We start from the raw sequence: 12,708 nt of genomic DNA on the forward strand, positions 1-12,708 counted from the left end.
TTTTTTTAAAGAAAGTGACTTTACATAGTAAGCTTACCGTATTTACCCAAGTATAAGATGACCCTGAATATAAGACATCCCTGAATATAAGACGACTCCCCATTTTTTAGGAGGCTTCTTGAGAAAAATTTATTTTTTTATCAAATTCTTACTAATCAAAATCATAACCGAACATGTAGCAGATTTTGCTTCTATACTGACGAGAGAATGTTACAATGTCTTTTTCTACAAAAACATACTGTCTCCTCGACACTCTCACATTGGCTGTGTAAAACCAACAGCTGACACCCCCCTATTGTTTCTGTCATACCTCATAGTGAGCAACGAGAACATTGCTCCATGAAACATGTAAGTACGCCACTGACCCCAATCTAGACTTTAGCATACCCTGCAGAAATGTATGCTACTGTTGAGTGTTGAGTATTTGTCCAATTTTAAAGTCAATTCCATTACGAGCACAAATGGATTTGGGCAAACAGCAGTTTAAACATGGTAGATGTTCATAAAAAGCCAATGTATGCAGTACAGATTACCATGGTTGGAAGCAAAATGAAATTTACTGCTCGCTCACCACTCCCCTCCCAACACTCATCATAGTTCTCTCCAAAATAAATTTGTATGAAACCTCAACAGCCAAAGCATCATCTGTAAATGTAAGATGACAATCATATTAATCTATTAAACAGAGTACGTTTTCCTCAGCAGCAATAGTTCAATCTGCGAATATAAGACAATCCCAGGTTTTCCAATGACGAATTTGGGAAGAAACCTCGTCTTAAATCAGGTAAATACGGTATATAAACATTATATACAAAGAGCCACACACAAATGCATTCACAGAAGTGCCTCTACCCCCCCCCCCCCCCCCCCCACACACACACACACAATAAGAAAAAACTTGGCTGAAGACTTCTTGCACCTCTGCCAAATGAAAATATGTCTTTAAATATGTCTGCTTGTGTCTGTATGTGTGGATGGATATGTGCGTGTGTGCGAGTGTATACCTGTCCTTTTTTCCCCCTAAGGTAAGTCTTTCCGCTCCCGGGATTGGAATGACTCCTTACCCTCTCCCTTAAAACCCACTTCCTTTCGTCTTCCCCTCTCCTTCCCTCTTTCCTGATGAGGCAACAGTTTGTTGCGAAAGCTTGAATTTTGTGTGTATGTTTGTGTTTGTTTGTGTGTGTATCGACCTGCCAGCGCTTTTGTTCGGTAAGTCACCTCATCTTTGTTTTTATATATAATATATTAACTTCAGTGAAGATAGCAAGCTGTCCTCTCATGTCAAAGAAATAACAGGGTACCGAATCTATAGATGTAGGCTAAATTTACATATGTGTGACAAGGTGAGTCACTCAACGAAAAGGCAATGTTGGCCCATCACAAGCTAACGGAGCCCCAGGGGTCGCTGTCATCTTCCAAACTGCCATTTCAGTCTCCCTATAATGGCTCACGATTTTTCTTCACTTATGCACAGAATGAAAAGCTCACCCTCAGCCCCATCAAGTTTGTACCCCTGAACTGTCTTTAAATGATTGTGGTATAATCAGATATCAGGCATACCCCAGTAAGTTGTCTTTTGAGCTAAGGAAAGTTAAGAGAAAAACTTTTATAGTGACAAATTTTTGTACAGACATAGGAGGGAGAGCCATGAGCAACATGCTACAAATCCTGACCACTGGAGTGTGAATATGAGGGTTTTTCTTGAGTGATTCAAAAATTGCAGCTTCCAGTGAAAAAGTTTAGCAGTATGAGACTAAACTACATTAAATTTTCTACAAAAAAAGGTTTTATTCATTTATTCTATAGCATTAATAGTTTCTGTGTTGCAAGGATGGAAAAATTGCAAACTATTAAAAGCAGTGTTTCAATGGGATAAAATTAATGTTTGTTGCCAAATGAAGTGATTTAACAACAGTTGTTAACTGTGTGTACCACAACTAAATGTAGGAGATCTGTTTTAAGGAATAAATTGTGTTCTGGGGTATGGAAGGGGGGCAGAATGATGGAAGGCAGGTTGTCACACTGTGGTCATGCTCTTCCCTCCTTCATAGGTTTGCAAACTGAAAACCTAACACGCAATTTCCCACTCTCTCTGCCCCACTACATCACAAGAAAGAACTATTGTATATTTCACAAAGTTATACCAATCCTTTCGCAGTCCACCTTATGAACCACCAGCGATGCAGTGCACAGATATTACATTCCAGAATTCAGGTGTGAGTTACCAAAAATACTAACACATATGAACTGGATCTGTATAAATCTCTGCTAACTGTTCTATACTGCTATGGGAAAATTGATTATGCCATCCTGTATGGCAGCTGAATCATTCTTTTGGTGGGGGATGGGAGGGGGGGGGGGGGGGGGACAAATTCCCAACAATGTGTGCTGCTCACTTTCTAGTTTACAAATTGACTATACTTCCCCAGAATTTTTTATCCAGTTCTCTTATGTGAGTAGACAAAATTGCTTCACTGGGCTCATGTTTATAAAGTACAAAATAAGTTAGTGCTGATTTCCAATTGTTAAGTGAGCTATTATGTAAAAAGCTCAACAGTTGGCGGTATCAATTGTCTACCAAACTGAAGAGCCTGTTCCAAGTCATGTTGCCAATATGTATTCGACAATGTCAATTTCATTGTCCCTACTACCAATGGTTGGGTTGCTTCTCACAGCATGAGAGGTATCACATGCATCACCCTACCTCAGCACTCCCAACATCTGAATAGGCACGGAGGCTTAAATTGGCTCTCTTTTTACAACAAAAGTAGGTCACCTATAATATGTTATGAAACTTTGGATATTTGAACGTAAGTCAAGTAATAGATTATAGCAGATTATTTTTCTAGACTTGAACATGATCAGTCCCACTCTGTAAGACATATACACACCCATCTTGGAAGATATACTGTGGATGTGTGGCAAGTAGCTGCACTCAGTGCAGCTGACAACACAAACGCCAGCAATTCCTGAATGGGTGAGATCTACGCACTCTACTAGGAATGTACTCATGGTGAAACAGGTGCAGTAACTTTCTGGTCATTCATTAATTCACCACCAAGTGACTTAAACACAGTTTTATGGCTTTACAGTATGTTGACAACAATATACGGAAGCAATGTGTCATATTTACCAGGCAATTCCTTTTCTACCAACATTACAGAGATCACCAACAACATCACACTTACAAATTAAACACTTCTCAACCACTGTTCATAGGAATATATTTTACACTAAAGCTCACTAAACAACTTCAATTAAGTAATTGCTTAATAAACTGAAAATAACTGCACTATATAAACATGAGTTCAGTGAAGTTATTTTGACTACTCACAAGAGAACTGGATACAGAAGGCTGGAGAAACTGAAAAATGAGCGGCACTCATGGTAGGTGAAATTGCATTCGGTGGACTGTTGCTTATAAACAGATGCCACATCAGCGCTCTTGGAAGAGAGCTGTGGCAGTGACGTGGCTCTGTTGTTGTTCCAACATAATGATTTGCGAAGATGGAAAGAATTTAGATTCGAACAGTGATTAAGTACTTCGTAAAGAAAGGTATGAAAGCAAAGGACTTTCGTGCCAATTTCCAGAATACATTGGGGGACTCTGCTCCTTCATACTCAACTGTTGCCAAGCTGACAAACGAATTTAAATTTGATCGGGAGAGCTTAGATGATGATCCAAGCAATGGTCAGCCAAGATGTGTCACTAGTCCAGAAATCATTGCAAAAGTGCACAAAATGGTCATGGAGGATCGCTGATTGAAAGTGTGTGAAATTGCTCACGCTTGCCATATGTCATCTGAAAGGTTGTTGTTGTTGTTGCTGTGGTCTTCAGTCCTGAGACTGATTTGATGCAGCTCTCCATGCTACTCTATCCTGTGCAAGCTTCTTCATCTCCCAGTACCTACTGCAACCTACATCCTTCTGAATCTGCTTAGTGTATTCATCTCTTGGTCTCCCCCTACGACTTTTACCCTCCACGCTGCCCTCCAATACTAAATTGGTGATCCCTTGATGCCTCATAACATGTCCTACCAACCGATCCCTTCTTCTGGTCAAGTTGTGCCACAAACTTCTCTTCTCCCCAATCCTATTCAATACTTCCTCATTAGTTATGTGATCTACCCATCTAATCTTCAGCATTCTTCTGTAGGGTATACCACATTTCTGTAGGGTATATCACATTTTAACTGAAGAATTAGAAATGAAAAAATTATCTGCAAGATAGGTGCCGCAACTTGACGCTGGATTAAAAATGCATGAGAATGGACGTATTGGAACAATGTTTGGCCTGTTTTAGGAGAAACAAACAAGATTTTTTGTGCCGGTTTGTGACCACAGATGAAACTTGGGTGCACTACTATATCCTAGACACAAAACAAGAGTCAAAGCAGTGAAAACATGCTGATTCTCCGCCACCAAAGAAGGCAAATACAATTCCTTCGGTGGGAAAGGTCATGGCACCAGTGTTCTGGGATGCGAAGGGGATTCTGTTTGTAGATTATCTCCCCACAGGGCAAACAATTACTGGCAAATATTATGCTAACCTCCTGGACAAATTGCAAAAGAGGTACACGAAAATACGCCAGGTTTAGCAAGGAAGGAAGTCACCTTCCATCAAGACAATGCACCCCCACACACTTGCTGTCGCCATGGTAAAATTACATGAGCTAAGTTATGAATTGTTGGCACACCTGCCTTATTCACCTGATATGACTCCATCAGACTTCCATCTCTTCCCAAAACTGAAAATATTTCTTGGTGGACGAAGATTCACTTCAAACGAAGAACTGATGGCCAGAGTTGACAACTATTTTGCAGGCCTGGAGAAAACCGACTTTCGAGATGGGATCAAGGCACTGGAACATCGTTGGACAAAAGTGCATTAATCTACAAGGAGACTACATTGAAAAATAAAAAACGTTTCAGTGATGGAAGTACTTTCCGTTCCAAGAACTTTTCAAATCACCCTCACAGATTCAGTCCAGATGCATTTAATGTGTTAGCATTACCAGTAACAGTATTACCAGTAAGTACTATTAATGCACTGTTTGGAAAGTAAACAGCCCCAGACACTTCTTTGCACTGCGTCGTCAGGGAGCCATCAGGCATGCTGCGGAAGAGTCAGTGTAACTTTGTGAAACACACCGTAGTTGCTTCTTGCAATGAAGTGAGGAATCACTTGTGGGCTCTTCAGTTTATAGACCTATGAAGGAAGGAGCAGCATGACCAAAATCCGGTGATCTTGCCCCCTGTTCCAGTTACAATGCTACACCTCTAGAACACAATTTATCCCTTAATATGGGTCTATTGTGCTTACATGTAGTACAAACATTTAATATTAAACAAGGGTAAATCGAGGGTGGAATAATGACAATATTATGAACAGGATAAATTGCTGTTCACCATACAGAGATCTCAAGTCGCAGACAGGCACAACAAAGGTAATGCTAAACACACGAGCTTTCGGCCAAAAGGCCATCTTCTACAGTAGACAAAACAGACATGCACATATGCATGCACGCGCGCGCTCGACACACACACACACACACACACACACACACACACACACACACACACACACACACACACACACACACAATGTAAAGCACAACACACACACCCATGACTCCTGTTTCTGCTCACTGTGGCCACAGGCTGCAGAGAGAGAGAGAGAGAGAGAGAGAGAGAGAGAGAGAGAGAGAGAGGTCAACTTTAGAACTACGTCTTTGGCCAAAATCTCATGTTTTGCAGCCTTTTTGTTGTGCCTGTCTATAGCTCAACGTCTCCTCTATGTGGTGAGTAGCAATCAATTCTTTTCATAATATAAATGTTTAATATTTGTTCTTAATCCTCTTCATCTAATAACAATCATTAATTTTAATCCATTAAACATTATTTTTAATCATGTGCAGTTTTTCTATCCCCTGCAATTCAGAAACTTATAGACCTACAGTAAAAATGAATAGGACCTTTTTGCAGGAAATTTAATGTAGTTTAATTTTGTACTGGGAAACTTTTCACTAGCAGCCACAGCTTTTGAGTTGCTCCAGAAAAACATATAAAAGTGATCTTTAAACACCCTGACCCTCATGCCCTCACCCCACCAGTCAGGTTTTTTAGTCTGACACTCTCTCTTACCACTGTACAAAAACTTGTGACTGCATGATTATTCCTCCTATTTGATATTTTTTGGTCTTTGTGAAATGGGCTGTATTATAAGTGTCTACATTTGTAGTAAAACATCAAAGAACTTTGAAAATAGGTATGAAAATTAGATCTTAACATCTCATTAAGCCCATTGGAGACAGAACAAAAAGTGTTTGAGGAAAACAAAATAAATCTGAAATATCAATTCAATATTACCTCAGAAGGTGAAAGTGTTCCTGAGAGATTGTTGGACCGAGGATATTTGGCACACATTTCTGGCAACCAGGCTAGTTCCAACTTCTTGTGATACTGCCGTGCATCAAGTGCCGCCAACGCATACCCAACAAGTCCATTCTCATCCTCAACAACAAAGCAGAACTCTGTACTAAGTGCCAAGAACCCTCCAACCAACCTAGTAAAAAAAAAAAGTAATTTCACCGTAGTACAGAAAAGCAGACATGCTACAAGCTTAAACTGGGAAAAAAAAGATTCCACAAAATTTAGTGTTATTCTTGTCATGCATTAGACAGATGGGTATTCAATGCTTTCATAACATAATTCAGTATCTGAATATTCAGCAAGTACACTCATCAAGCAATGACAAAATTTTCAATTAGTTAGCCCTAAACATTACATCTACTCACATGATGTACAGTATAAGAATAAAGTATTTACTAACATATGCTGAACAGATTACATAAAGTAAAAAGTAACTGCATCTATATGTAATGTATATCACAAGAAATTAGGACTTCAGCCACCTACACACTTTGAAATAAATCAATGGTGAAAGTTGAAAATTTGGACATGTATGACAGAACGGACACCACATATCTGTATCTCTGTATGTAACATATTTGTAAACATTTCCACACTGTGTTTGACACCTTATTCATGATGTGCATGTTTTCAGATCTGTAAGCCAAATCAAGGCAAGAATTCACTGCTGAATTCTCACCCAGCCCTCCCCTCCCATCTACTACACACAATAATTCCATGTTTCCTGTTCTACTTTCAAAATGCAGCTGTGTCAATCAAGCATGGAATGATATTTTGTTTGGTTTGAATAGATATAACTGTCGAAATGATCATCAGCCTCCTCATTTTCTTAGTTGTAATATTTTATTAACTGCTTAAATCTGTATCTCTGTAGCTGATGCGTTATTTACTGCTGACATCAAGAGCTAATCAATCCTGTCCAACAAGCACCTGCTTCATTTTTTGAAAAAATTACATTAATGATACTTATGTTCAATATGTTTTTCCCACCAGCTAATGGTACTGAACTCAAATCAAATTACATTAAGTTGTACACATATTGTCCAACATGATAGTACCTAATCATTACGTTATTGTAATACATAAAGAAAGCACCAGCAAAAACTTGGAAATAGTTAAAAGTTTCACAGAAAAAGTAACGACCAACCTTTGTCATCATGATGAGTTGTCTCAGAATGAAACATTTTTTTAATATGCTCTGCTTTATTAATTCAAATTTAGATATACAATTCCGTCTGCACTGGAGTGAATGCCACCACAGAAGTAGTTAAGAATCTGACAGCAAGAAAACTGTTTCAAAATTTGATAAATTGAACAAAGTTTCAAGGATGTGATTCTTGATAAATTTCCTACATTCCTCTCCCAGATGCAAATTGTCATAACATCATACTTCTCAGTGTCCAATCATGTTCGAGACAGCGCACATATCTGCAGTACAGAAACAAGGATTTGCAATATGACATCAACGCTGCTGGGCATCATTTTCAGGCATGTTTCATTGGCGTATTTTTCAGTGTTATGCGAGATCGATGTAGGACAAGACAAAATATTGAAGACATCTATGTTGTCCAAATTGTGAAATGGAAATTATAATCTCCTGACATTAAGTGTGGAATCCTCCACTATATACTAATCTGTAGCATCTTTCACTGCAGCTAATAATGCTGCAGAACTTACACTCTGATGTGTTCTGCACAAATGTGCCTTCAGATAGGTCATAATGGAACTGAAAGACAAGAGAGAAGAGCACCTGTTACACTACACATAACCAATGTGATTTCCATCCTCTTTATAATGACTGGTGAAACTCTTTCCCAAACACTGTTGCAAGCAGCATCTTTCACACTCATGTCATTACCTTCAAATCTAGCTAAACTTTCACATTTTCTTCACGTTCCTGTTTACACACCATGGTCTTGCAACAGATAGTGGATCAGTGATCAATAATTAGACAGATAGGCAATTTGAGTGTGGGACGCCTGAACAAGCGTGAGTGAAGTTGGATGCTGTTGCTACCCCCTTCCAACAAGGATGCATTGACATTTGCTAGACTTTCGCGATCTACACGTGGCGCCTGCACTTTACCACCATATAACCCAATATAAAAAACACAACTCTCCACGACACAAAGATATTGTGTTTATTCAAACAGTAGTCCAAATTTGGACAGGTAATTCATGGCAGTGCAAAGCATATGCGTATTACAATGTCACTATGGTGCAACCAAATTCACCAACATTTTTCAGAAAAATTAATATGCTTGTACATGGCACTACCATTTAAATAAATATTAAGAGCTACACACTATGTGAAGGTCCTAGGCAGATTAAAACTTCATAACAGATGGTGATCTCTAACTCTACCTCCTGTAGGGAGAGATGTTATTAACTGAACTATCTGTTATGCCGCAAGGCTTCCATCAAGCTGAGTGATATATCCTTCATTATTTCTGAAAAGTTGCATGAACATAAATATTAGATGCAGACTTCTAGCACAAAATACCAAATTCTGATAAAGAAAGAAAGGGAAAGTTTCATATGTGCTAATTTCAGGAAGATATGGAGTTAGTTCCAAGTTCAACAAGGGGGAGTAACTTTGGTGAACTTAAGTGCTGTGTAATATGAGGTCATCGTACTTACATTTCAGAAAGCTCATAGCTATCAAGTTATACAAAGAGGAAAGTAAATACAATTATCATACACATGATTTGACCAACAAACTGGAACAAGTGATCTCTGACTGTGTAACATGCTTACTACCAATGAATAAGAAATCAGCAAAGATTCCTACAACACTCATTTAAAGAGAGTAACCTACTGAAATATCAGACAGATCACACTTTTTGACAGAATAATTTAATTGGGTAGATAAAAAAATCTACTCACCAAGCAGCGACAGAACATACACATGAAAGGAGGTTGTAATTAGGCAAGCTTTCAAAGCCAGTGGCTGCTTCTTCAGGCAGAAATTCTGCCTAACAAACGAGCCACTGGCTATGAAGACCTACCTTCTTTTATGCATGTGAGATGCTGCTGCTTGTGGAATAGATTTTTTATCTATCGAATTACATTATTTTGTCAAAAAAGACAGATCACACTGGATCACATCAACTGACTTACAAAGGATAAAATCATATCTGAAGAACTAGTGATGCATTGGGCAAGTTTACTTGCTACATCCCTTAAAGATTACAAAAACAGAATTCAGAACTTGAAACTACAGATAAGTAATACAGGAGATTCAGTACAAGAAATTACCAAAACAGGACCTTCCAACCAAAGAATTTGAGGAGTATTTGGAGGAAGAATGAACTGAACATTTTTAATAAAAACAGGACTCCACAAAGTAGATTGAGAGCATCAGTTCTTATTTGGCAAAAATCACTGCTAAATTTACCACTGACAACAAGTTTTAAGGGTGCAAAGCAGTATCATCGAATCAACTGGAACCAAGTATTCTATATAGCACTATAGCATCAGGAAAAACCATTTGAAGTTTCGATGGTTGTTAATATGCATATACACACTGATCACAAACTTAGAAGAAGAAATGAAGATTGATTCATTTTAAGAAAGATTCAAAAAAGGGGGGAATGTTAAGTCATGAATCAGCAAAGTTCAGGGTGAGAAACACACAAGCTTCAATTGATACTGGAAGAAAGCCTTTCTGTACAAAGTTGATGACCTCATGGCAACAAAATGAATACAATTCAAATCATAACAACATAAGATGAAGGGCAAAAATTTCAGTCCAATCAAGTTGAAACAAATAATATGTACACACATGAAGAAAATGATAACCCTAGGGTCCCATGATGATGACAACATGTGGCCCTGGGGAAACAGCTATTCACAATCATGTTGGATGACTAACATGACATTCCTATGGGGAATTTGAAGGTTTTTCCCACCAACAAGGTAAGAAGTTTTCAAATAATCCAGGTAGTATTTCAAATAATCTGAACAATGCAGAGTCATTGGTGACAAATGACACACGAGTCACTGTTGTAAAATTGCAGAGTCCAGAAGTGATTTGCTTTAAGACCATTCGTTTGTTCCATTTACGGATATAATTGGTAACCTTTATAATAATAAGAGAGTATGTAAGATCTGGAATCGTGTCATTCCCACACTGATTGAAATAAGAATAATCAACACAGAGATTTGACACAATGGTGTACCTGTTACACAGGATGTTGGAATAAGCCATTATTCCATGAATTTTATTCAGAGACTAATTAATTATAACATACACACACAGGGAAACAGGCAACCTGAACAATTATTATTACCCAAAACGCAGCATTCACCTTTTGAAACTACATTTGCTTGTTTGGTAACTTACTTGTCTCCAATAATATCTGGCAAATCTAGAAAACGGTCAGTTCCATCCCGTCCATCTGCACATGTTTGGCGGCACACTGCATATACCAGACTTTCATCTGATGGTAAGTATGGCCTTATGGTAAAAATCTGACTACTTGGTACATCAGGAGCTTTGTACATGAACAGATCATTTCCAGAATCCACAGGTATTAATCGCTAGAGAAATGAAAGGGGGAAATTATTTATTTGTGTATCAAAAACAATCTTCAATGAAACAACATTCAATTTCTACTGTCGTTGAGAATAATAGTGCATCTCAAATATCCACATCATGAATACACACTCCTGGAAACAAACACTTGGAATGCTAACAATGGTGTATTCGTTACAAACTAAAATAAAATACTACACATCACACAAAAAAGCACTAATAAAGCCCAGTGCTCTTTCACAATCATTTTTCCTTATACATGGAAACACACTTAAAATGTCTGAAGTTCTTATGCACCATGTATGGCTTGGGTTAACCACAAAGCATGAAAAGGAAAACAGATCATTATTCACAGAGGGCACAGTGACTAATACGTGAATATAAGGATCCTGATTACAGCACTCATCACAAACCTTCACTCTAAGATGAGTTGAATGTGCCTTCTTGGCAACATATTTTTCTACACTATCAGATACCTTTTAAGTGTTAAATACAATACTATCAATATTATGGGCAGTGAAGCTCAATTTTGACAAATTGGAGTAAAGAAAATGGGGCAGCCTCTATGAAAAAAAAAAGAACATTTTGGTACAGCATTAGTGTGGAAAGATTCAGAGCAACCACGCAGAGGCCAAATATGGATGACTGGTGGATGACTGCTCCTACAGTATAATTAAGTTCCTCTCGATAACGCACCTGCACTTTACCACCATATAACCCAATATAAAAAACACAACTCTCCACGACACAAAGATATTGTGTTTATTCAAACAATAGTCCAAATTTGGACAGGTAATTCATGGCAGTGCAAAGCATATGCATATTACAATGTCACTATGGTGCAACCAAATTCACCAACATTTTTCAGAAAAATTAATATGCTTGTACATGGCACTACCATTTAAATAAATATTAAGAGCTACACACTATGTGAAGGTTCTAGGCAGATTAAAACTTCATAACAGATGGTGATCTCTAACTCTATCTCCTGTAGGGAGAGATGTTATTAACTGAACTATCTGTTATGCCTCAAGGCTTCCATCAAGCTGAGTGATATATCCTTCATTATTTCTGATAAGTTACAAACAAACTAGGTGTTTCTTCTTTTTTATTTGTCACTTGAAATACTGTGACCCTCAAAAACAAATCCCTTTCTCAGCTTTTCATTGTTCAAATTTATTAACATATATAAATAAAAAAGTCATCTTTCCAAAGGTGTGTCTTGTGAATAATGACCTAAAGCTACTTTTTTTCCTTTGTAACAAAATAATTCTGACACTAAACAGCCTACAAACACTTGAAAATATGTGTACCTGAAGGTCAGCTGTCAGACCACCCCTGAACACCCACGGTTCTTGTTCACCACTCATAAATGTCTCCTTCCATCCTTTTGAAAACCCTTTTTTTGTTTTTGTAAGAGAACAGAAAATTTAGATAAGTAGAAATCAGTATATACTGAACTGATTAATGTCTATCTGCTACTATATAATGTCACTACTAATTTAAACGGTCACAGTACCTAATGATTCAGGTAAAAAGGGGTTCAAATACAAATTGTCTTGCAGAATATCTATTAGGTACTGCTAAACCATAACAAACTGTACTTTTAAATTACAACTAATTAAATTTCTGAGAAGTCTACATGAAACTGAGCTTGCTGCCTTTTATGTAATTTGCAGCAACAATCCTGGGAAACTGAGCACTACAAGTTTTCCCTTTTATTACAGAATTCATAAATTC

At 37.8% G+C, this 12,708-nt stretch overlaps 1 protein-coding gene across 1 annotated transcript in view; it reads right to left on the reverse strand.

Moving 5' to 3' along the window:
- Nucleotides 1–12,708, reverse strand: part of LOC124605520 (protein O-GlcNAcase) — a 139,688-nt gene that overhangs the window by 22,326 nt on the left and 104,654 nt on the right. Inside the window, exons 12-14 of the mRNA XM_047137263.1 lie at nt 12,282–12,367; nt 10,777–10,973; nt 6,370–6,565 (exon numbers count right to left, since the gene is read on the reverse strand). Of these exons, the coding sequence (XP_046993219.1) occupies nt 6,370–6,565; nt 10,777–10,973; nt 12,282–12,367 (479 nt within the window). The remainder of the gene's footprint in view (nt 1–6,369; nt 6,566–10,776; nt 10,974–12,281; nt 12,368–12,708) is intronic.

Source organism: Schistocerca americana, chromosome 3 (assembly GCF_021461395.2).
Source record: "Schistocerca americana isolate TAMUIC-IGC-003095 chromosome 3, iqSchAmer2.1, whole genome shotgun sequence".
Taxonomy (NCBI): Eukaryota; Metazoa; Arthropoda; class Insecta; order Orthoptera; family Acrididae; genus Schistocerca; species Schistocerca americana.